The sequence below is a fragment of the Bombina bombina genome, chromosome 7, assembly GCF_027579735.1.
Source record: "Bombina bombina isolate aBomBom1 chromosome 7, aBomBom1.pri, whole genome shotgun sequence".
NCBI lineage: Eukaryota > Metazoa > Chordata > Amphibia > Anura > Bombinatoridae > Bombina > Bombina bombina.
In genome coordinates this window covers 534,575,536-534,602,099 of record NC_069505.1, presented here as the reverse complement: position 1 = coordinate 534,602,099, position 26,564 = coordinate 534,575,536, and the positions used below count along the sequence as shown (strand labels likewise).

Sequence of the window (26,564 nt, the reverse complement as noted above, 5' to 3'; positions counted from 1 at the left end):
TGACTTGTTTGCATAAATTCCTGGCGAGTTCTCTCTTTATTACAGATTTTATATATATATATATATATATATATATATATATATATATATATATATACTAGTACTAAAGCCCGTGTACACGGGCCATTTTTTGCAGTACAGTGGTCCCACCCCTTGCTCTCTCCCCCCTCTCTTTTGCTCTCTCTTCCCCCCTCTCTTTTGCTTTCTCTCCCCCCTCTCTTTTGCTTTCTCTCCCCCCTCTCCTTTGCACTCTCTCTCCTCTCTTTTGCTCTCTCTCTCCCCTCTTTTGCTCTCTCTCTCCCCTCTTTGGCTCTCTCCCCTCTTTGGCTCTCTCCCCCCTTTCATTTGCTCTCTCTCCCCCCTCTTTTGTTCTCTCCCCCCTCTTTAGCTCTCCCCCCCTCTCTTTGGCTCTCTCCCCCCCCCTCTTTGGCTCTCTCCCACCCCCTCTTTGGCTCTCTCCCACACCTCTTTGGCTCTCTCCCCCCCTCTTTGGCTCTCTCCCCTCTTTTGCTCTCTCTCCTCTTTGTATATCTATAATGCTATGACATATGTGCTTATGCTAAACCTCTTAGGTACCATATAAGTTAACTCTTCTGTGAGATTGCTATAATTTAGGTATGTGCATTTGTTTTGTAGCGAATGCACATTCATTATTAATTATGGATATTCGTCTCTTTTTAACAAGACGAATATCCCAACGAATGCAGGACGAAATTTAAAGAAAACAAAGGAATAATGCTGAATTTGGCAGTATTCTTTAAATAGTTTAGAATACTTCCCTTAGCACATTGAAGAGCACTCTAAACCGCGACTCATTTTCACACAGAGCCAGCAGCACTAACAGGAGACATGGGGGTAGATTTACTAAAGGTCGAGCAGATGTGATTCGCTGTAGCCAATCATGTCCGCTTGACCTCACTACAAACTCCTTGTTTCATAAACATTCTATATATATATATGTATATATATATATATATATATATATATATATATATATATACACACATATATACACACACACACAAAAGAGAAGGGAGAGAGAGCCAAAGAGGGGGGAGAGTGCGCAAATGAGGGCAGAGAGAGAGAGAGAGCAAAAGAGAGGGGAGAGAGAGAGCAAAAGAGAGGGGGAGATAGAGAGAGTAAAAGAGAGGGGGGAAGAGAGCAAAAGAGGGTGGAGAGAGAGCAAAAGAGGGCGGAGTGAGAGCAAAAGAGAGGGGGGGAGAGATCAAAAGAGAGGGGGGGAGAGAGAGCAAAAGAGAGGGGGGAAGAGAGCCAAAGAGGGGGGAGAGAGAGCAAAAGAAAGGGGGGGAGAGAGCCAAAGAGGGGGGGAGAGAGAGAGAGAGAGAGAAAGAACAAAAGAAAGGGGGGGAGAGCACAAAAGAAAGGGGGAGAGAGCCAAAGAAGGGGGGAAGAGAATAAACGAGAGGGGGGAGAGAGAGACCAAAAGGGGGAGAGAGAGAACAAAAGAGAGGGGGGAGAGAACAAAAGAGAGGGGGGAGAGAGCACAAAAGAAAGGGGGGAGAGAGCCAAAGAGGGGGGGGGGGGAGAGAACAAAAGAGAGGGGGAGAGAGAACAAAAGAGAGGGGGGAGAGAGAACAAAAGAGAGGGGGGAGAGAGCGCAAAATAAAGGGGGGAGAGAGCCAAAGAGAGGGGTAGAGAGAGCAAAAGAGAGGGGGAGAGAGAGCAAAAGAGAGGGGGAGGGAGAGCAAAAGAGAGGGGGGGAGAGAGAACAAAAGAGAGGGGGGGAGAGAGCGCAAAATAAAGGGGGGAGAGAGCCAAAGAGAGGGGGAGAGAGAGCAAAAGAGAGGGGGAGAGAGAGCAAAAGAGAGGGGGAGGGAGAGCAAAAGAGAAGAGAGAGAGAGCAAGAGAGAGGGGGAGAGAGAGCTTGGTACTGTATATCTATAATGCTATGACATATGTGCTTATGCTAAACCTCTTAGGTACCTTATAAGTTAACTCTTCTGTGAGATTGCTATAATTTAGGTATGTGCATTTGTTTTGTAGCGAATGCACATTCATTATTAATTATGGATATTCTTCTCTTTTTAACAAGACAAATATCCCAACGAATGCAGGACGAAATTTAGAGAAAACAAAGGAATAATGCTGAATTTGGCAGTATTCTTTAAATAGTTTAGAATACTTCCCTTAGCACATTGGAGAGCACTCTAAACCGCGACTCATTTTCACACAGAGCCAGCAGCACTAACAGGAGACATGGGGGTAGAGTTACTAAAGTTCGAGCAGATATGATTCGCTGTAGCCAATCATGTCCGCTTGACCTCACTACAAACTCCTTGTTTCATAAACATTCTCTAATGACATCCTCCAAGAGTGGCACTGAAGGACACAGTCTTATTCTAATCTAGGGGATATCTTTGAATAGAAGTAACATCCCCTTAAATACTTTACATTTTAAACTTTAATTACAATCAATATTATATATATATATATATATATATATATATATATATATATATATATAGCATATGGAATATAGCAAACTAGAATCCAAACTGTTAACAACCAAGTGTCTTTATGTCTGAGGAAGGGGGTAAACCCCGAAAGCGTTGACTGAGTAAAGGTGACTTGTTTGCAAAAATTCCTGGCAAGTTCTCTCTTTATTACAGAATATATATATATATATATATATATATATATATATATATATATATATATATATATATATATATATATATATATATATATATATATATATATACAGTGGATATAAAAAGTCTACACACCCCTGTTAAAATGTCAGGTTTCTGTGATGTAAAAAAATGAGACAAAGATTAATCATTTCAGAACTTTTTCCACCTTTAATATGACCTATAAACTGTACAACTCAATTGAAAACAAACTGAAATCTTTTAGGTAAAGGGAAATAAAAATAAAAAAATAAAATAATGTGGTTGCATAAGTGTGAACACCCTTTTATAACTGGGGATGTAGCTGTGTTCAGAATTAAGCAATCACATTCAAAATCATGTTAAATAGGAGTTAGTACACACCTGTCATCATGTAAAATGCCTCTGATTAACCCCAAATAAAGTTCAGCTGTTCTAGTAGGTCTTTCCTGACATTTTGTTAGTCGCATCCTACAGCAAAAGCCATGGTCCGCAGAGAGCTTCTAAAGCATCAGAGGGATCTCATTGTTAAAAGGTATCAGTCAGGAGAAGGGTACAAAAGAATTTCCAAGGCATTAGATATACCATGGAACACAGTGAAGACAGTCATCATCAAGTGAAGAAAATATGGTGCAACAGTGACATTACCAAGAACTGGATGTCCCTCCAAAATTGATAAAAAGACGAGAAGAAAACTGATCTGGGAGGCTGCCAAGAGGCCTACAGCAACATTAAAGGAGCTGCAGGAATATCTGGCAAGTACTGGCTGTGTGGTACATGTGACAACAATCGCCCGTATTCTTCATATGTCTGGGCTATGGGGTAGAGTGGCAAGACGGAAGTCTTTTCTTACAAAAAAAATCCAAGCCCGGCAAAATTTTGCAAAAACACATCTGAAGTTTCCCAAAAGCATGTTACAAAAGGTGTTCTGGTCTGATGAAACCAAAGTTGAACTTTTTGGCCATAATTCTAAGAGATATGTTTGGTGCAAAAACAACACTGCATATCACCAAAAGAACACCATACCCACAGCGAAGATGGTGGTGTCAGCATCATGCTTTGGGGCTGTTTTTCTTCAGCTGGAACTGGGGCCTTAGTCAAGGTAGAGGGAATAATGAACAGTTCCAAATGCCAGACAATATTGGCACAAAACCTTCAGGCTTCTGCTAGAAAGCTGAACATGAAGAGGAACTTCATCTTTCAGCATGACAACGACCCAAAGCATACATCCAAATCATCAAAGGAATGGCTTCACCAGAAGGAGATTAAAGTTTTGGGATGGCCCAGCCATAGCCCAGACCTGAATCCAATTCAAAATCTGTGGGGTGATCTGAAGAGGGCTGTGTACAGGAGATGCCCTCACATTCTGACAGATTTAGAGTGTTTTTGCAAAGAAGAGTGGACAAATCTTGCCAAGTCAAGATGTGCCATGCTGAAAAACTCATAAACAAAAAGACTGAGTGCTGTAATAAAATCAAAAGGTGCTTCAATAAAGTATTAGTTTAAGGGTGTTCACACTTATGCAACCATATTATTTTAGTTTTTTATTTTTATTTTCCTTTACCTAAAAGATTTCAGTTTGTTTTTCAATTGAGTTGTACAGTTTATAGGTCACATTAAAGGTGGAAAAAGTTCTGAAATGATTTATCTTTGTCTTATTTTTTTACAGCACAGAAGCCTGACATTTTAACAGGGGTGTGTAGACTTTTATATTCACTGTATATATATATATATATATATATATATACACAAATGTAAGGAAAGGAAACCCAGAATATGATAGGCAGTCTGTATTGTATTAACAACAAAAAGGTATCAAATAAAGTGCAAGGTGCTAAAAAGAAACTCTCAAGTTCCTTGGTATATCACTCATTCACTCGCTCCAGCGTGGACAATGGAGATCTCACTCACCCAATCCAATGGAGAAGGCGGGTATCGCCATTCGCGGCTGTAGATTCAATCCGGACACCTCTAAGGGGGCTCGGCCCAATTCCGGCCAATGGAACACACTCTGGAACGAGGCAGAGATCCCTTGCTCCGCCTCAACTTATTCCAGACACTTGTTCCTCCGATAGAATACAGTATCCCTCCGCCAGTGACGTAGTGAAAAACAGTTCCTGCTTGCAATAGGGAACTGCCAAATGTAGAAAAGCACACAATGCAATCCTCTTTGAAGAGTATAAGCTCGTAATGCACAGCAGGAAACAGCCAAACTCCGGACAATAATAGCTTGAAAAGAGAAAGTGGAGGCTGTTTCCTTAAAATTAATTCCTTTATTTATTCAGTTTAAAACCGGCAAACACAGCAAGGATAGGGTATGGTGTAGAAGGCGCAGCACAGTCTGGCTTACGCGTTTCGGATGAAATCCGTAGTCATAGCCTACTGTGCTGTGCTCCACACCTGCTTAAAACTAGTTAAAACAAATGTGATTGGTGCACACATAAAAAACAACAACGCCTTCAAATTTAACCAATACCAACAGTGTATAAAATTAACCCACTGGTGTCAGAACCGCACAATCTAATACATTGCCTGAGCCCATACAACCGTAATATACACACTGCAATAATTATGTCAATAACCAACATAGTGGTATACATTGTAGACAAAATGTCAAATACTAAGGGTTAGTAAGTAATTAAATGTTATTAAAAATTCTAATGCCCAAATAGTGCGTATAGGAGTCTCTATTAATATATCCTCGATATGTGAGAGTTAAATCATTACTCTTATCCTATCTAATGCACTAATGGGCAACAGAATTCAAACAATACCCTAAGTAAAGAATACCACAATAGATGCTATCATGTGTCAAAAATAAATAAATGTATAAACAAATTATAAAAATATTATAAACATGCAATAAGCAAATAATTATAAATGAGGAGTAACCTGTCAAATACTGTATGAATTAAAGATATCTAAACAAATTGTCATCATAATGATATATGGTAAAAAATAACAAGCTAACAAATAGCGCCTCCCCATAAAGTAATCCAATGTGATATGATACAGGTTGAGCACACATGACCATCCGATGAGTCATAAATTATAATATACAAGGAGATCTATAGGTAAATGTATTGCGAAATACCATAATATTTATTCCCACAGGTTCATTACGTCATATCTTGAATTTAGACCATCAGGCACCCGAGTGCCTAAGGTAAAAATCCAAAAGGCTTCGCGTCTGGCGAGCAATTGGTCCAGATTACCCCCCCTAGCAGGTCTAGAAACTTTCTCAATAGCACACCATGTGAATCCTTTAAGGTTGTTATCATGGTAGACTCCAAAGTGTTGTACTATTGGAGTCGTGGATCTCTTAGTGGAGAAAGAGGAAAGATGTTCCCTAATTCTAGAGTTCAGGTCTCTGGAGGTGAGTCCCACATACTGAATCTGGCACAATGTGCATTCAATCATATAGACTACCGATTCCGTTTTACAATTCATACAAGAATTGATTTTGTAACTTTTCCTCGTTCTTACACTCACAAATTCCTTAGTCACCTTGGCATAATCACAGGGCTTGCACTTCCTGTGACCGCATCTGTACATCCCAGTATGTACCAACCATGATCCCCTCTCATCTTTGTCAGTTTTTAGCAGGGTGGGCGAAAGAATAGATCCCAATGTGGGGCTTTTCCTGTAGGCACATCTGAGTCCTTGTCGGACTGTGTCAACCAATTTATCCTCAGCCTTCAATATTGGAAAATGTTTCCTGATAATCTCACATACCTGAGGATATTGGGTACTGTGTGTTGTAAAAATAAGCACAGTACAACCAAACAGGGAATTACTTTTGTTACAACACACAGTACCCAATATCCTCAGGTATGTGAGATTATCAGGAAACATTTTCCAATATTGAAGGCTGAGGATAAATTGGTTGACACAGTCCGACAAGGACTCAGATGTGCCTACAGGAAAAGCCCCACATTGGGATCTATTCTTTCGCCCACCCTGCTAAAAACTGACAAAGATGAGAGGGGATCATGGTTGGTACATACTGGGATGTACAGATGCGGTCACAGGAAGTGCAAGCCCTGTGATTATGCCAAGGTGACTAAGGAATTTGTGAGTGTAAGAACGAGGAAAAGTTACAAAATCAATTCTTGTATGAATTGTAAAACGGAATCGGTAGTCTATATGATTGAATGCACATTGTGCCAGATTCAGTATGTGGGACTCACCTCCAGAGACCTGAACTCTAGAATTAGGGAACATCTTTCCTCTTTCTCCACTAAGAGATCCACGACTCCAATAGTACAACACTTTGGAGTCTACCATGATAACAACCTTAAAGGATTCACATGGTGTGCTATTGAGAAAGTTTCTAGACCTGCTAGGGGGGGTAATCTGGACCAATTGCTCGCCAGACGCGAAGCCTTTTGGATTTTTACCTTAGGCACTCGGGTGCCTGATGGTCTAAATTCAAGATATGACGTAATGAACCTGTGGGAATAAATATTATGGTATTTCGCAATACATTTACCTATAGATCTCCTTGTATATTATAATTTATGACTCATCGGATGGTCATGTGTGCTCAACCTGTATCATATCACATTGGATTACTTTATGGGGAGGCGCTATTTGTTAGCTTGTTATTTTTTACCATATATCATTATGATGACAATTTGTTTAGATATCTTTAATTCATACAGTATTTGACAGGTTACTCCTCATTTATAATTATTTGCTTATTGCATGTTTATAATATTTTTATAATTTGTTTATACATTTATTTATTTTTGACACATGATAGCATCTATTGTGGTATTCTTTACTTAGGGTATTGTTTGAATTCTGTTGCCCATTAGTGCATTAGATAGGATAAGAGTAATGATTTAACTCTCACATATCGAGGATATATTAATAGAGACTCCTATACGCACTATTTGGGCATTAGAATTTTTAATAACATTTAATTACTTACTAACCCTTAGTATTTGACATTTTGTCTACAATGTATACCACTATGTTGGTTATTGACATAATTATTGCAGTGTGTATATTACGGTTGTATGGGCTCAGGCAATGTATTAGATTGTGCGGTTCTGACACCAGTGGGTTAATTTTATACACTGTTGGTATTGGTTAAATTTGAAGGCGTTGTTGTTTTTTATGTGTGCACCAATCACATTTGTTTTAACTAGTTTTAAGCAGGTGTGGAGCACAGCACAGTAGGCTATGACTACGGATTTCATCCGAAACGCGTAAGCCAGACTGTGCTGCGCCTTCTACACCATACCCTATCCTTGCTGTGTTTGCCGGTTTTAAACTGAATAAATAAAGGAATTAATTTTAAGGAAACAGCCTCCACTTTCTCTTTTCAAGCTATATATATACACATACATACAAAGTAGGAATTGATATCCTATAATATAAAAGGCCAAGTGTGTTTGTTAGAAGCTGTCATGCGCAGTAGAGACAGCACGAGGACAAACACACCTGGCCTTATCTGACATGCTGTTTGTGGTGAACGTGGGCAGGGCCGGGCATGGTGGGGGGCGTGGTCGGGCTAAAGAGCTAAAGAGAGGGGGAACAGCAGAAGAGATGGGGGAGAGAGAAAAATAGAGGGAAGAGAGAGCCAAAGAGGTAGGAGAGAGAGCCAAAGAGGTGGGAGAGAGAGCCAAAGAGGTGGGAGAGAGAGCGAAAGAGGTGGGAGAGAGAGCCAAAGAGGTGGGAGAGAGAGCCAAAGAGAGGGGGAGAGAGCCAAAGAGGTGGGAGAGAGAGCCAAAGAGGTCAAGAGAGAGCAAAAGAAAGGGGGGAGAGAGCGCAAAACAAAGGGGGAGGGAGCCAAAGAGGGGGGAGAGAGAACAAAAGAGAAGGCAGAGAGCGCAAAAGAGAAGGGAGAGAGAGCCAAAGAGAAGGGAGAGAGAGACAAAGAGGTGGGAGAGAGAGACAAAGAGGTGGGAGAGAGAGCCAAAGAGGTGGGAGAGAGAGCAAAAGAGGGCTGAGAGAGAGCAAAAGAGGGCAGAGAGAGAGCAAAAGAGGGCAGAGAGAGAGCAAAAGAGAGGGGGAGAGAGAGCAAAAGAGGGCAGAGAGAGAGAGAGCAAAAGAGGGCAGAGAGAGAGCAAAAGAGGGCAGAGAGAGAGCAAAAGAGAGGGGGGAGAGAGCAATAGAGAGGGGGGAGAGAGAGCAAAAGAGAGGGGGAGAAAGAGCAAAAGAGAGGGGGGAGAGAGAGCAAAAGAGAGGGGGGAGAGAGAGCAAAAGGGAGGGGGGAAGAGAGCCAAAGAGGGGGGATAAAGAGCAAAAGAAAGGGGGGAGAGAGTCAAAGAGGGGGGGAGAAAGAGAGTACAAAAGAGAGGGGGAGAGAGTGCAAATGAAAGGGGGGAGAGAGCCAAAGAGGGGGGGTGGAGAGAGAGAACAAAAGAGAGGGGGAGAGAGCGCAAATGAAAGGGGGGAGAGAGCCAAAGAGGGGGGTGGAGAGAGAAAAAAGAGAGGGGGGAGAGAGAACAAAAGAGAGGTGGGAGAGAGCGCAAAAGAAAGGGGGGAGAGCCAAAGGGGGGGGAAGAACAAAAGAGAGGGGGGAGAGAGAACAAAAGAGAGGGGGAGAGAGCGCAAAAGAAAGGGGAGAGAGAGCCAAAGAGAGGGGGAGAGAGAGAGCCAAAAAGAGTGGGAGAGAGAGAGCCAAAGAGAGGGGGATAGAGAGAGCCAAAGAGAGGGGGGGAGAGAGAGCCAAAGAGAGGGGGAGAGAGAGAGAGCCAAAGAGAGGGGGAGAGAGAGAGAGCCAAAGAGAGGGGGAGAGAGCCAAAGAGAGGGGGAGAGAGAGAGCAAAAGAGAGGGGGAGAGAGAGAGCCAAAGAAAGGGGGGGAGAGAGAGCCAAAGAGAGGGGGAGAGAAAGCAAAAGAGAGGGGAGAGAGATAGAGCAAAAAGAGGGGGATGAGAGAGCAAAAAACAGGGGGCAGAGAGAGATAGCAAAAGAGAGGGGAGAGAGAGAGCAAAAAAGAGGGGGGAGAGAGAGATAGCAAAAGAGGGGGGAGAGAGAGATAGCAAAAGAGAGGGGAAAGATAGAGAGAGTAAAAGAGAGGGGGGAGAGAGTGATAGCAAAAGAGGGGGGAGAGAGAGATAGCAAAAGAGAGGGGGGTTGAGAGAGCAAAAGAGAGGGGGAGAGAGAGCAAAAGAGAGGGGGAGAGAGAGCACAAAAGAGAGGGGAGAGAGAGAGAAAAATAGAGGGGAAAGAGAGAGCAAAAGAGAGGGGGGAGAGAGAGAGCACAAAAGAGAGGGGGGGAGAGAGAGAGCGCAAAAGAGAGAGGGGAGAGAAAGCGCAAAAGAGAGGGGAGAGAGAAAGAGCACAAAAGAGAGGGGGAGAGAGAGACAAAGAGGGGGGAGAGAGCCAAAGAGAGGGGGAGAGAGAGAGAGCAAGGGGTGGGACCGCTGTACTTCAAAAAATGGCCCGTGTACACAGGCTTTAGGACTAGTAGTAAATAATTAAGAATAAGCTCAGCAAACCATAGAAAAGTCAGACTCTATAGTGCTAACACATTCCTTCCATTGTTATATATCAATGTCCTATAATAAGCACTCTCTGGATTTAAACACAGCAAATTTTAATAAGCATTGACATTTCGGGGCATTCACCCCTTCCTCAGACAACCAAAATTGTGATACAAACAGTGTTAAATACTCAACAAGCCCCTCCCCCCATCTCAGTTCAACCAATCACCCAGTAAGAGATGATGCATACAAATCATTAATCAAACATTAATCATCATCAATATTTCCTCATATATAAGAAATGATATGTGCAAATAATTCATCAAATCAAATAATCATCAATAATTCATCATACCTAATATCATAAAAATGGTGAAACCTAAAACTGTGACATATTAAAAATGGACATGGATCTGTATCGTACATGAAAATAAAAATAATTAACAGTTGATTAAGCAGCAGTAGGAAGGACATAAACTTAACACTCACATATAGTGCCATAAGGAAAAGGAATAGATCAATAGAGATGAGCAATATACATATCAACATGATAGAGCCGCCATTACTTACCACGCTAACTTCAGCGTGTTCGGCGGTGGGCGTGGTCACCCTCCGTGTTCAAAGCATTACTCTGCTCATGTGACCAGAAACTGGTCAATCACAGTGCAGTGTTAGGCGTTGTCATGGCAACCCACATAGAAATAAGCTTTCTACCAACGCCTATCAGCGTAGAATATCTGCAAGTTGTCATGGCAACATCAAACAAGACAAAGAGACCGCACTAAGTGAGTTGTGTATAATTATCACTGGCCATCAATATACAAGCTCCTCTTGTCTAACACAGCAGAGCCTCTAGTACTTGCCACATTAACCTCGGCCTGTTCGACGGTGGGCGTGGTCCCCCACCGTGATCAAAGCACTACTTAGCTCATGTGACCAGAAACTGGTCAATCACAGTGCAGTGTTAGGCATTGCCATGGTAACCTGCAAAGAAACAACATTATTACCAACGCCTCTAAGCGTAACCTATCTGCAAGTTATCATGGCAAAGTCAGACACAACATGGAGACTACACTGAATGTGCTGTACAATATAGTATAATAGCCCCTCATGTCTAATACCTATACGTCATGAGCCATGTAATCACAGTATAAGCATACAGCAGTAGCTAGACAGAACATCCACCTTTGTCACAATCCACAAATAAATGTGCAGTATTACCTTTTGCGTTCTATACACACACAGCCCATCCATATCATGCAGGTGACATAATACGTGCATAGTCACAAATAGAATCGGAGGTCTCTTATCATAGGCTTCCTAACGACCAATGAAGTCCCAATAAGGTAATCGTCTTGCCAGAGATCCATGCTACAGTGAAAATACCACACACAACAAATATCCTATAATTAAAGAGATATATATATCTAGAAGGTGATGACCAACCACCAGAGCCATATCAGTAGCTAGAAAAATTTAGAAACATTTATTCTCGTAGGCTCCATACCCGCATAGACATATACATCAGGTAAATCTCATCCAGGCTCAACATACCAATAGCACATACACCTAATCACATGCTCTGAACATAAATGGCAGATCAAGTATAGCAATACGACATACCCTCTTGTACCTAGGAGTATGGTAGGAAAATAATGGTTGTAACGTGGACGCTCAATGTGCCAACCAGACACCATGGATTCAACATGGACTCTCAATATACAACAGATTCGTGGACTCTCAATAGAACAAGAAGAGTATGGGCACTCAGTGTCCCAAAACCATCAAAAGGCAATTAATGAACAACATAGAAAGATGTTAAAGAAAACAATGCCAGTCCACATTGGAATTTAGTCCACCAGGTTGCACTGTTTTCAATCTATGGATCCATTTAGCTTCAACTTGTAACAGTCTCTTCCCTCTGTTCCCCCCTCTTCTTAATGGTGGTACGTGATCAATTAAGATAAAGCGTAAGTCCTTCACTGTGTGGTTCATCTGTACAAAGTGGCGTGCCACAGGTTGATCCGATACGCCTTCTTTTAGTGCAGTTCTAATGGCACTCCTGTGGTTCGCCATTCTTTTTTTTATATGATCATCCGTCTTTCCGACGTAATAAATTCCACAAGTGCAATTCAAAAGGTAAACCACATATGGTGTGGAGCACGTCAAATGGTGTCGAATTTTAAAACACTTGTTAGTGTGTGGATGGTGGAATGTTCTACTTTGTATCATTGTGTTACATGTTGTACACCCAAGACACTTGAAACACCCCAATCTCTTAGATTGTAACCAGGTATCCTTGCTGTATGCATGTCTTGGGTCAGTGTTCATGAGTAGATCTTGTAGGTTGCGTCCTCTTTTATAACCCATCCTAGGTGGAGGAATTTCTTTAAATGGTAATTCATGATCCGATGCCAGCAGATCCCAATGGTCCTTTACTGACTTGGCAAAGATCCCAACATTTGGTGTATACATGGTGATACAACTCATACGTTTATCCTCCGGTTTCTCATCTCTGGGAGTGAGTAGTGTGCCCCTTTCAGTCTCCTTGGCTATATTATGTGCTCGTTGAATAGCATCATAAGTATAACCTCTGTGTAGAAATTTGATGGACATTTCATCCAATTGGGCTTCAGCTTTTTCTTGTACAGAGTTGTTCCTCACTACCCTATATAGTTGTGCTAATGGTATAGCCTTAATGAGAGATCTCGGGTGGCTGCTACTTGCCAGCAGGAGTGAATTCCTGTCAGTAGGTTTCTGATACATAGTAGTCTCCAATTGGCCTTTATCCTTAAAGATTCTCAAGTCCAGAAAGTCTATGGACTCTTTGTTCACCACCATCTTAAATTTCACTGGATAGGGGAGATTATTGAGGTTCTGTACCCAGCTGTTCAAATGCTCTTCTGTACCCCTCCACACAAGTAGAACATCATCAATGTATCTCATATATTTGATGATTTCAGGGCATTCATACACTTTCATTAACTTGATCTCATAGTATTCCATATATAAGTTCATGTATGAGGGGGCCATGTTTGACCCCATGGCGGTCCCCATGATTTGTTGGTAGTAGTTAGATTCAAACCTGAAGAAATTCAGTGTTAGACATAGCTTCAGAATCTTGATGATGTAATTACTACTGGGTCCTACATATGGGTATCGTAAAAGAGCATCTTCAACTGCCATCATCCCTTCCTGATGTGGGATGATGGTGTACAGACTTGTAACATCCATAGATACCAAGTAGTCATCATCCGAGATATCTTGTAATCGTGAGAGCTGTCCCAATCAGTTGAATCTTTCACATATGATCTCATATGTCTAACTAAAGGTTGAAGAAATGAATCAATCCACTGTGCCAATGGGCTCAACAGGGATCCTCTCGCAGACACAATCGGACATCCAGGCGGTTTTTCCAAACCCTTGTGCACTTTAGGGAGGGTGTATAGTATGGGGCAGATGGGATATGACACTCGCAGCCAATCATACGTATCCTTGTTGATCCAACCCTCCATCACACCTTCAAGTAAAGTTGTCGCAATTATATCTTGAAATTGGTTAGTGGGATCTCTTGGTAGCGGAAGATATACCAGATTATCATCCAACTGTGAGAGGATTTCTTCTCTATAATACTTGTAGTTCAGAACCACAATGGAATAAGCAGAAGTGAATACAGCACCCACTACTCACAAGAGCATGGAGGGGGCTTACCAAGCCCAAGCAAATCTAGTAGAAAAGTAAGCTCCAGCTATAGTGAGCAAAGTGACTTTTATTTTTCATACAGGGTCAAACACAGCAACGTTTCGGGCTAACAATAAGCCCTTTTTCAAGCATGCTTGAAAAAGGGCTTATTGCTAGCCCGAAACGTTGCTGTGTTTGACCCTGTATGAAAAATAAAAGTCACTTTGCTCACTATAGCTGGAGCTTACAGAACCACAATGGCCCCACCTTTATCCGCTTTGCGGATCACTATGTTGGGATCTTGTGACAAACTTTTAATCGCCATTTGTTCCTCTTTAGAGATGTTCTGTCTGAATTTTACTTCCGGTATTGTTCCAACATCCTGTAGGACCAATCTGGTATATGTTTGTATACTAGCAGCTGTATGCTGAGGGTCAAATCTGCTCTTGTTTCTAAATGTAGTTCCCCTATCTTGTTGTTCCATTTTTTTGAAATGATCCTTCAACTTCAAATTTCTTTTAAATTTCTGGATGTCCAACCATGTGTCAAATTCGTCTGGTCCTTGAGTAGGGACAAAAGTAAACCCTCTGTTAAGAAGTGTCTGTTCTGCTTCTGTAAGTATCCGGTCAGACAGATTCAGTACTATATTCTCCTTATTCGTCCATGTTGTGGAGGTCTTCCAGCAGGTCCCACTCCTTCTTGGATGTGGTCTTCTTCCTTTTTTCGGTGGCTTGATCTTGTAGTCACCCCTAAAAAATGAGACTGTGATGTTGAGGGACCAGTATATTCGTGCATTAATGGGGTATCGGTATCCGAGCCTGAACTCGTATCAACTGTATTGAGTTGTCTCCTGGTGTATACCCTCTGACGGCGCGGACGTTTTGGTCTAAAACTTTGCCTTTCTTCAGGGCTCAGGATCCATTTATTTACCTGTCTCTCCCTGTAATCCTCAATGACTTGTTGTAGTTTTTTATTCTTGAAGGCTACCAAGGAGTTCTTATATTCTTTCACCTGCTGTGTAAGTTTATTAAGCAAATTTTCACTCTGATCTTGTTGTAGAGTAGGGCCCTTAGTAGTATCAAAGAGCACAATTTCTTCTTTAACTTTGTTGAGTAGAGCTCCAACTTCTTCCACCACCAGTAATAATAAATCTAAGGAGCACTTATTCAACACAGCACACCATTTTTTACAGAAGTCACTGTTATTCCTTCCAATCGTGGGCACATAGTGTATCCTAAAGCCTTTTAGGAATCATCTTCTTCTTATAGTACTCAGACAAATAGACACCATGTAGGTGTAGATCAACTTCCCTTTTCTTAAGCTTCAATAGATTCAAATAGATAGTTTGAATAGATTCTGTGTCTGTTGTAATATCCTCATGTTCAAATAAGATCCTTGCTGCGTCAACCTCTGTCAAGGAGAGTGTTTCTGCTCCCTCTACATCAGGTGGTGCTGTAATAGACAGGCCCTGTGAGGCACTGATCAATACAGGTGTATCCATGTTCCACACTGTGGTGCAAGTGTCACCCAAGTGACCCCTAAGTGGTAGTGGCTGAAGAGGAGGAAGGCTGTGGGGCAGTGGGTGCTACAAAAATACAAATAAACACCAAGTAGCGCACTCTCACTCCCCAACAATAACTCCAGACCAGGGTGCTCAAACAATATTCATCAATGACCTATAATAAGCAAAGCACTCTCTGCATTTAAACACAGCAAATTTTAATAAGCAGTGACGTTTCGGGGCATTCACCCCTTCCTCAGACAACCAAAATTGTGATACAAACAGTTAAATACCCAACAAGCCCCTCCCCCATCTCAGTTCAACCAATCACCCAGTAAGAGATGATGTATACAAATCATTAATCAAACATTAATCATCATCAATATTTAATCATATATAAAAGATGATATGTGCAAATAATACATCAAATCAAATAATCATCAATAATTCATCATACCTAATATCATAAAAATGGTGAAACCTAAAACTGTGACATATTAAAAATGGACATGGATCTGTATCGTACATGAAAATAAAAATAAATAACAGTTGATTATGCTGCAGTAGGAAGGACATAAACTTAACACTCACATATAGTGCCATAAGGAAAAGGAATAGATCAATAGAGATGAGCAATATACATATCAACATGATAGAGCCGCCATAACTTACCACGCTAACTTCAGCGTGTTCGGCGGTGGGCGTGGTCACCCTCCGTGTTCACTGCTTATTAAAATTTGCTGTGTTTAAATCCAGAGAGTGCTTATTATAGGACATTGATGAATATTTTTTGAGCACCCTGGTCTGGAGTTATTGTTGGCGAGTGAGAGTGCGCTACTTGGTGTATATATATATATATATATATATATATATATCTCAATAGACGAAAGCACTCTCAGGACTTTTTTGTAGTGGGTCATAAACTAGTTTCGGGGTTCACACAGACCCCTTCATCAGAACTGATGAAGGGGTCTGTGTGAACCCCGAAACGTCAAACGTCAAATAAACACTAGTTTATGACCCACTACAAAGAAGTCCTGAGAGTGCTTTCGTCTATTGTTGTATTATTTACATGTTTGCACCCAGGCCCTTGACCCAGGAGGACGGATTTAGTGTGTAAACTGGTTAGTATAGGACCGGTCTGATGTGGGACACCTTGTAAGTGGTAGACTGGCTTAGCAGAATATGATTATATTGTGTGACTAAGATCCCATTTCATTTAAAGGCATTTTTTAAAAAGCAAAAAATTTTTGCAGCATAAATATAAGTCAATACTATTGCAAGATGTTAATCTCAATTTTATTTGAACTATGTAAATATATTTAGCAGATAGAAGTATATTTGTTTTTGCAGCACAAATATAAGCTCATATTATTGCGAGATGTTTATCCCAATCTTATTAGAAGCTATGTAAGTATATTTGGCAGACAGAAGCATATACTAATATGCCATGAAAGAGTGGACTTAAGTGGTTGGATGTGCACCAAAATATCTTTTGTTGTTTTGTAATTATTTTGGTCACTTTGGTAGCACTCCCACAATATGTGCGTTAAGTTTAAACAGTCCTTTTGTGGTGTGCGTAACCAAAAAACCCCTCTGTTGTATTTCTTCAAATCTGTACTCTTGTCTTTGGAAACTCTTTGCTGTTTAGGAGCTACTCGATTTTCTTTGCTGAACTTGCCTGTCAGATTCTTTATCCACTTATTAAAGTTTTAGGACAATAGGATCTGAAGAACCCACAACTTCCTTCCTTTGTCCTAAATAACAATTATGACATTAGCATGCAATCTAAAGAGAGTGGAACATTCACCTGCTCCAATGTCTTGCCACATTCATGATGCTCCAGTCTATTACCTTCAACCTGTAATAAGGCTATATTACTAAAGTAATTACTACAGATTGAAGTTCAATCTGATTGGCTGATCCAATCAGCCAATAGGATTGAGCTTGCATTCTATTGGCTGTTCCAATCAACCAATAGAATGTGAGGTCAATCCTATTTGCTGATTGCATCAGCCAATAGGATTTTTCCTACCTTAATTCCGGAAAGCCAATCGGAATTCAACGGACGCCATCTTGGATGACGTCACTTAAAGGACCAGTCATTCAGTCGTCGGCCGTCGGATGAAGAGGGTGCTCCGCGTCGGATGTCTTGAAGATGGACCCGCTCCGCTCCGGAAGGATGAAGATAGAAGATGCCGCCTGGATGAAGCCTTCTGCCGGTCTGGATGTCCTCTTCTGGCCGGATAGGATGAAGACTTCGGACCCACTGGAGGACCACTTGTGCCCGGCTGGGTGAAGACGGCTCAAGGTAGGGTGATCTTCAAGGGGGTAGTGTTAGGTTTTTTTAAGGGGGGATTGGGTGGGTTTTAGAGTAGGGTTGGGTGTGTGGGTGGTGGGTTTTAATGTTGGGGGGGTATTGTATTTTTTTTACAGGTGAAAGAGCTGATTACTTTGGGGCAATGCCCCACAAAAGGCCCTTTTAAGGGCTATTTGTAATTTAGTGTAGGGTAGGGAATTTTATTATTTTGGGGGGCTTTTTTATTTTATTAGGGGGATTAGATTAGGTGCAATTAGTTTAAACTTCTTGTAAAAAAAAAAAATTCTGTAATTTAGTGTTTTGTTTTTTTCGTAATTTAGTTTATTTAATTTAATTGTAATTAATTGTAGGTAGTTTAGGTAATTATTTTAATTATAGTGTAGTGTTAGGTGTAATTGTAATTTAGGTTAGGGTTTATTTTACAGTTACTTTTGTACTTATTTTAGCTAGGTAGTTATTAAATAGTTAATAACTATTTTATAACTATTCTACCTAGTTAAAATAAATACAAAGTTGCCTGTAAAATAAATATAAATCCTAAGCTAGCTACAATGTAACTATTAGTTATATTGTAGCTAGCTTAGGGTTTATTTTATAGGTAAGTATTTAGTTTTAAATAGGAATAATTTATTTAATTGTAGTAAATTTATTTAGATGTATTTAAATTATATTTAAGTTAGGGGGGTGTTATGGTTAGACTTAGGTTTAGGGGTTAATACATTTATAATAGTGGCGGCGGCAGATTAGGGGTTAATACATTTAATATAGTTGCGGCGACGTTGGGGGGGCAGATTAGGGGTTAATAACTATAATGTAGGTGTCGGCATTGTTGGAGCAGTAGATTAGGGGTTAATAAGTATAATGTAGGTGGCGGCGGTGTCCGGAGTGGCAGATTAGGGGTTAATAATATAATGTAGGTGTCACCGATGTTGGGGGCAGCAGATTCGGGGTTCATAAATATAATGTAGGTGGCGGCGGTGTCCGGAGCGGCAGATTAGGGGTTAATAAGATTATGTAGGTGGCGACGGTGTCCAGAGCGGCAGATTAGGGGTTAATAATATAATGTAGGTGTCAGCGATAGCGGGGGCGGCAGATTAGGGGTTAATAAGTGTAAGATTAGGGGTGTTTATACTCGGGGTTCATGTTAGGGTGTTAGGTGTAGACATAGTTTTATTTCCCCATAGGAAACAATGGGGCTGCATTAGGAGCTGAACGCTGCTTTTTTGCAGGTGTTAGGTTTTTTCAGCCAGCTCAGCCCCATTGTTTCCTATGGGGAAATCGTGCACGAGCACGTTTTGCCAGCTTACCGCTGACTTAAGCAACGCTGGTATTGAGTTGAGATGTGGAGCTAAATTTTGCTCAACGCTCACTTTTCTGAGGCTAACGCCGGGTTGCAAAAAACTCGTAATACCAGCGTTGGCTTAAGTGAGCGGTAAGAAAAAAAGGCTTGTTAGCACCGCACAGCCTTACCGACAAAAACTCGTAATCTAGCCGTAGATGTGTTTAGCAGCTAGCTGCCAGTAGTGCAATGCTGTTCCTTCAGCAAAGGATAACAAGAGAATGAAGCAACTCTGATCAAATAAGTAAATTGAAAAGCTGTTTAAAATAGTATGTTCTACCCAAATCATGAAAGAATATGTTGGGGTTTCCTGTCACTTTAACCCCTTAAGGACCACAGCACTTTTCCATTTTCTGACCGTTTGGGACATGGGCTATTTTTACATTTCTGTGGTGTTTGTGTTTAGCTGTAATTTTCCTCTTACTCATTTACTGTACCCACACATATTATATACCGTTTTTCTCGCCATTAAAGGTACATGAAACCCAAAACATTTCTTTCATGATTCAGATAGAGAATACAATTTTAAACAACTTTCCAATTTACTTCTATTATATAATTTGCTTCCTTCTCTTGTCATCATTTGCTGAAAGGTTTATCTAGGCAAGTTCATGAGCAGCAGAGAAACTGTTGATTAGCTGTTGATTGGTGGCTGCATATATATATTGAATGTGATTGGCTCACCCATGTGTTCAGTTAGAAACCATTAGTGCATTGCTGCTACTTCAACAAATGATACCAAGAGAATGAAACAGATTAGATAATAGAAGTAAATTAGAAAGTTGTTTAAAATTGTATTCTCTATCTGAATCATGAAATAAAAATGTTGGGTTTCATATACCTTTAAATGGACTTTCGAAAGATACCATTATTTTCATCATATCCTATAATTTACTATAAAAAAATATAAAATATGATGAAAAAATGGGAAAAAAACACACTTTTTCTAACTTTAACCCCCAAAATCTGTTACAACCACCAAAAAACAACAATACTACATTTTTTCAAAATTTTGTCCTGAGTTTAGAAATACCCAATGTCTAGGCCCATTTCGGTATATAAATGCGATCAAGTAAAGAAAAAAAACTTAACATTTTTCACAATTTTAGGTTTCTCACTGAAATTATTTACCAACAGCTTGTGCAATTATGGCATAAATGTTTGTAAAAGCTTCTCTGGTATCCCCTTTGTTTAGAAATAGCAGACATATATGCAGTGTAGGGCTTAGTATAAGCCTGGAGCAGTCTAAGGGTTAAGGCTGTAGGAGAGTGGGTTAGAAGAGAGAGGGAAGGTGCTGGGTGCAACATTGTTGCAATTTAGGGTAGGCCCCTCCTTACCAGTAGATAAGCCAAGTTCTCCCTTGCAACTTCCTCTTCTTCTCCGGATCCTGGCTGAAGCAGTTTTTTCTTAGCAGTTCTGTCATCACCAGTGCAGCTATGCATCGTTCCAGGCGTTCGACTCTGCCTCCCAGACGTTACCAGTCGGAACAGGAACCTCCTGCACCTGCAAAAGAAAAAATAAAGATAAGTGTTCAATCTATTTCTGAGGATGATTTAGATATCATTCCCCCAACTCAATATACTACTGTTGTGTCAGCCCAGGTTCATAATGTGGAAGAGCAGGGACCTATTGATATTGAGTTAGCTCAGGAATCCCCCAGACCTCAAGCATTGCAGACCCAGCAGGCTAATTTACCCCTTGATAGTGTACAGGCCTCATTTTTAAGTGCTGTACCCCCTGCTGCTATGTCAGCAGTTTCTGACCTATTGGAAAACATAATATCCGCTATGGCTGCAGCCTCCCCAGGGCCCAGTGTGACACCAGCTGTTTTCCCTCCTGATCCTTCTAGTCAGGATCCGGATCCTGCTTTAACTACCCCCAGCAGGCATCGCCCTTTCACACCTCTCATTGAGGCACCACACGTGGCAACACGCGGTCCCCAGCCCGGCCGGAACATGGCCCCTGTAACGGCCCCTCAGCCCTCAACACCCGGACTTGCCCCTGGTCGCACCATACCCGAGGCCCATGCCATCCCAGGGCCTATGCTGCTCCCCCCGGGGCCTAGCGATCTCCTTCGCCAGCCGCGTGGTCCGGGTCCGACTTCCGGTGTCAACGCCATGTTAGTGACGTCACCGGAAGCGGACATCGGCACTTCCGGCTTGGCAGATTCCCGCGCGGTCACAAGGACATCGGCTCCCGGGGCAACGCCACTCGCAGGTGAGCACCGAGAGCCGTCCTTGGCCGTTGGCGGGTTATCAGTGGGGGGTCAGAGGGGCATTAACAGCGCAAGCAAACTGCGCAAGCGAACGGCACATTTGAACGTTAATCCTCAGGGGCATCAAAGGGGTCGCTCCATCATAAGAGGTAGTACCAGGCAGATAGCCAGTGATAGGGGTAGGGGGACACGCAGAGTTAACCCTTCCAGGGCAATGAGGCCATTACAGTTTATACAAATGGGAGATAACGCAAATGCCGTTCAGCAGGCCGCTCCCGATGTTATTAACCCACACAGGGCTGATAGTGGTTTAGTGCAAGCGGCCGCTCAGCCGCATGATATTGTGTCTAATAATAGCCTGCATGTGAATCAAGGCAATGTTCAAAGTATGCATGTTAATCAAAACATTGAGCATCATTTACCGTCTCATCATTTACCATCCCCCATTGGTGTGAATGCGGCTTTGAATGGTGTGAACGTACAAGCAGCTCCTCAGGGATATAATACACCCCTGGTTGGCATACATAATGCGAATGTGCAATCTTTAAGCCAGCTACAACATCCCATTATGTTAGGCATACAAGGAGTACAACCCCTTGATCAGGGTATCCACTCCCCCATTGCAGCCACGCAGGGCGCTCATGCACACTCATTAAACCATGCACAATCAATAAGCCAGGCATGCCATAACCCTATTGTAGACCAGCAGGGTGTGAATGCTCAGACATCTGCGAATGGACAGTCAGTGAGTCAGGGATTTCATACACCACTTCATATAGCTCATCCACCCCTTGCTACTGATAATCCAGACACATCCATTGGGCAAAGTGCTCGCCAAATTCTTTCTCTTTTGCAGGGGGCAATTGGATCACAAAGTGCAGCAAAAACACGGACCAACACTGCCACAGTCATGAGTGGGGCGGATGCAGAAGTTCCAAGCAGCATTACAGCAGGAGCAGCAGCCACCACTTCCACTGCACAGCAAGGGTCTTCAGGACTCGCCCTCCAAAACCAGCCAGCAGGCCAGCCCGTTTCCAGCATGGGTCAGGGACCTCCTGCCATTAGTCACGGTGAGAATGCTTTATTTACACACAATGACCATTCTTCCTCTGACTCATCCTCTTCTGACTCAGGGTCTGAGACTGACTCTTCCTTGGGTTTACAAGGGGCAGGTCAGAAGAAAATGTTTAGAATGATTAAGAAAATTTTAAAGAGGGGGGTCAAGCCAGATACTAAGCAGGACAGCGCCAGTAACACCGCCCCGCAAACCCCATCTACAGAGGTGCCAGCTGAACCTCTCCCTACCAGGGCCATCTCCGAAAGGCGAGCAGCCCTTTACGGGGACGCAAGCCCAGGAAAAATATACTCATTGCATAGACACCTGCGCAAAAAGGTGGTCAGTAGAATCCACCGTGGAAAATATGTTAATATCTTTGACCTTTCGGTGGAGGCGTATAGGCAGAGAGAGAGGAGCGATGAGGGAACAGGGCCTAAAAAATTTAAACGCCCAGACACTTTTGATGAGTGGCTCCAGTGCTTCAGGGTTTTTTCCTCCTGTTATATCGAAAAGTACCCCTCCCAGAGTTTGCCTATCCTAAAATACACGGACACTATTCACTGGATTCAGCGTAATCACAGTGAAGGTGTGTGGAGGGAATATGATGCTGAGTTCAGGAGGAAAATGGCAGGAAATCCTTCCCTGACTTTTGACTCTACTGATAACCAGTTGTGGCAGCGAATGGACCCAAAAGGGGGTGCACCCGCTGCTGCAACTTCAACTCAGCAATCAGCGCAGCAGTCCTTTCGCAATACCAGAAGCAGGAAACGGGGGGGAACCTGCTGGCCCTTCCAGGACAAAAAATGCGAAAAGGGTAGCGCATGCACCTTCAGACATGTCTGCAGGTACTGCTCTGGTCCACACCCTGGCAGTGACTGCATCAAGCGAAGGGACCAGACCAATAAGCCCCCTTCAGCAAACTTGGGCCAGAAAGGCGGAAACGCCAATTAATGTACATGCCATGGCACCATGGTTGTGGGCTTACCCAGACCAGGCGGCGGCACGTATGTTATGGGAGGGTTTTTCATTTGGTTTTCATATCCCCACATTTAGGCAAATCAAGGGTAAGAGATTTAATAGGAACCTTATTTCAGCATACCAACACCCCCAAGTGGTGAGGGATAAAATTAATAAAGAAGTGACTTTAGGGCGAATGGCGGGCCCCTTTGCTGCCCCACCTTTACCTGATTTGGTCATTTCCCCGTTGGGGGTGGTTCCCAAGAAAGAGCCAGGGAAGTTTCGCCTCATTCAGCACCTGTCGTACCCAAAAGGTAGCTCAGTCAATGATGCCATTGACCCCCAACTCAGCTCGGTGCGCTATCAATCCTTTGATAGCGCACTAGACCTGGTCAGGAGGGCGGGTCATGGTGCTCTATTGGCGAAACTAGACATTGAGTCGGCATTTAGGCTTCTTCCACTCCACCCCTCAGTTTTCCATCTAATGGGTTGTAAGTTTGCAGGTGTGTACTACGTGGATCGCTGCCTGCCCATGGGCTGCTCTTTGTCATGCGCCTTGTTTGAGGCGTTCAGTAGTTTCCTTCATTGGGTCGTAGCTTCAGAAGTGGGCAGCGATCCCATAGCACACTACCTGGACGATTTTCTCATTGTAGGGAGAGCAGGCTCCGATGATTGTTTATCCACAATGAACATCATGCGCAGCGTCATGAGACATTTCGGGGTGCCCCTAGCAGAGGACAAAACGCAAGGCCCCGCGTCCTGTTTAGTTTTCCTGGGAATCGAAATCGACACCCAGGCTCGGCTCTGTAGGTTGCCACCTGATAAAGTTCAGGGCATGCTTGAGGCGGTCAGAGCGGCAGTCTCTAATGCAGTTATTTCCCTGAAACAGTTACAATCCCTGTTAGGTTTGCTTAATTTCGCTTGCAGAGTTATCCCCATGGGTCGGGTTTTAAACCGTAGACTGGAAAGACAGCTTAGTGGTAGGTCAAACCCGAAATCAAAGATAACCCTAGGGAGTGAATTGCTGGCTGACCTGGTAGTCTGGGAACAGTTTCTCACGCGATTTAACGGGATTCGGGTCTGGCGTACCCCTCCCATGTCTAGCCAGTTACTGCACCTTTTCACTGACGCAGCTGGATCGCACGGTTACGGGGCCTATTTCCAGGGAGAGTGGAGCGCGGAGCCCTGGCCGGAGTCCTGGGCCCCGGCGGGCCTTACTCGAAACCTGACTCTCCTGGAGCTATTCCCCGTGGTCTTGGCGGTCGAGCTGTGGGGTGGGAAGTTGTCGAACGGGACTGTTGTGTTCTGGACAGACAACATCAGTGTGGTCTTTGCGATCAATAACTTGTCAGCCACCTCAGCAAAGGTCATTACCTTGCTGCGCCACCTGGTGTTGCGCTGTCTGGACCTTAACATCCAGTTCCAGGCCCGTCATGTCCCGGGCGTCGACAATGTTGTAGCTGACGCCCTGTCACGATTCGAATGGGCGACATTTCGCAAGTTAGCCCCCACAGCTGCAGCCGTGGGCTTACGCTGTCCTGATTTCCTTTGGCAGCTCGTCCTTCCTGGATAGCCTTACTGCCGTTGGTCCGCTCCTCCTTAGCACCATCCACTTGGCACGCCTATGCCCGCATGTGGTCTGAATGGGACGATTTCTGTGCGTCCAGGGGAGCCGACGCTGCTCAGGGGTCTAGGGACAACTTACATGATTGGCTGGTGAGTTTGCATGCCTCTGGGGCCCGTCAGGGGGCAATACAGTCTAAATTGGCCGCCCTCTCATTTTTCTATAGGGCATTAGCCATTCCTGACCCAACCAATTCCTTTTTTATTAGGCAGGTGATCAAGGGTTGGGGCAGATCGCAGCAGCGGAAAATAGACACGCGCGAACCCATCACCCGCGACCGCCTGGAGCGTTTGCTCTTGGCGCTCTACGTGGTCTGTAGATCAGATTTTGAAGCCCTACTCTTCAAAACTGCGTTTAATCTGGCCTTTGCCGCCGCTCTTAGAGTTAGTGAGGTAGTAGCACCCTCCAAGCAGGCGTCTGGGGCAGGTATACAATTGCAACATGTTAGAGCTGCCCCTGATTCCTTACTTCTTTTTCTGCCGCGATCAAAGACAGATCAGGAGGGTAAGGGAACCTGGATCCCCGTTCACCCTCAGGTGAACAGCGCATGCTGCCCGGTTAACTGCGTTAATCTTTACCTGGCTCAAAGGCCGCCTGGCCCGGGGCAATTCCTGGTCCATGCGGACGGCAGATCCCTTTCCAAATTTCAGTTCGGTAGGGTCCTAAAATTGGCGGCAGTCCAGGCGGGGCTGGACGCTAGCAGACTTGCCCCGCACTCTTTTCGCATAGGGGCCGCGACTAACGCTGCGCAAGCGGGCTCCTCGTGCGAGGACATAAAACGTATTGGGCGTTGGCGGTCCAATTGTTTCAGAACCTATGTCCGTCCAATTGTTTAATGTTTAGATGTTAATTCAGGATACTAAAATGTTTGTCTCCACAGGCACTACCCCCGGGGTGAAGCGAATCTGGATTGTGGGCCACTCCTTTGTCCACTGGGCCTCCCTACGCTGTGCGTCCCTCCCATTTGGCCAATCCCTAGGTCTCCCTACCAACAAGGCATCCGTTAGGTGGTTGGGTGATAGGGGGATGTGCTGGCCCCAATTAGCAGGAACCATATCCGAGGCCCTGGTACGCTGGGGGAAGCCTCACATTATTATTCTTCACCTAGGGGGTAACGATGTGGGGGCCATACCAGTTTTACAGTTGATTAAGGTTATGCAGGCAGACATTGGGTGGCTAAGAGTACGCATCCCGGGGGTCATGATAGGGTGGTCCCATATAATACCCCGTCTCCACTGGAGGCATATGTCGGCCCATACGGCGGCATACCGGGTTAGGAAGAAGATCAATGCGTCTGTAGCGAAAACCGTCACTGGGTCAGGTGGCTTCGTGGTACGGCACGAAGCCATTTCGGCTGATAGAACCGAGCTATATTGAAGGGATAAAGTTCACCTTTCTGATGTGGGGCTGGATTTATTCATAGGGGACATTCAGAGAGCTCTGTTACCCCTCCTGTAAATCGGGTTGTGGGTTGGCGGCAAGGGTACCATTAAAATTCTTCCTTGTGGCGGGAGATCCTCGGTCCGGTTGCGCAGGAGAAGGTCGCTAGGGGTGAGTGATGGCCAGACTTCCGGGGAGGAGGGTAGGCCCTCACGTGCACGTGACGGTAACCCTCCTTCCTCCCTTTTGAGGGATGGTCACGTGATCTCTGCAACCCCTCAGCGTCATCTCCTTAGGGCAGAGAACCCTCTGCTGCTGTTCCCGTTGGGCCGGTGATCTCCTGCTGTTCTGGGTAGCTGATCTCTATGCCGCCATATATATTTTCAGTTCTATCAGTTCTATCTAGTTTGTTAGGTTAAT

The 26,564-nt window shown here is 43.6% G+C and overlaps 1 protein-coding gene across 1 annotated transcript; it reads left to right on the top strand.

Annotated features, from left to right (window-relative positions):
• Window positions 1-20,307: 20,307 nt before the first annotated feature.
• LOC128666983 (mucin-17-like) lies at window positions 20,308-25,792 on the top strand. Its single transcript, XM_053721829.1, has 3 exons — window positions 20,308-22,196; window positions 24,696-24,856; window positions 25,645-25,792. The coding sequence occupies exons 1-3, from the start codon at window positions 20,348-20,350 to the stop codon at window positions 25,660-25,662; spliced, it is 2,028 nt and encodes a 675-aa protein (XP_053577804.1). The 5' UTR covers window positions 20,308-20,347; the 3' UTR covers window positions 25,663-25,792.
• The last annotated feature ends 772 nt before the right edge of the window (window positions 25,793-26,564 follow it).

Coding starts and splice junctions, on each gene's coding strand:
- LOC128666983 (XM_053721829.1), top strand. CDS start 20,348: ATGCATCGTTCCAGGCGTTCGACTCTGCCTCCCAGACGTTACCAGTCG. Junction 22,197..24,695: donor ACCTCCTGCCATTAGTCACG/GTGAGAATGCTT, acceptor TTCCTTTGGCAG/CTCGTCCTTCCTGGATAGCC.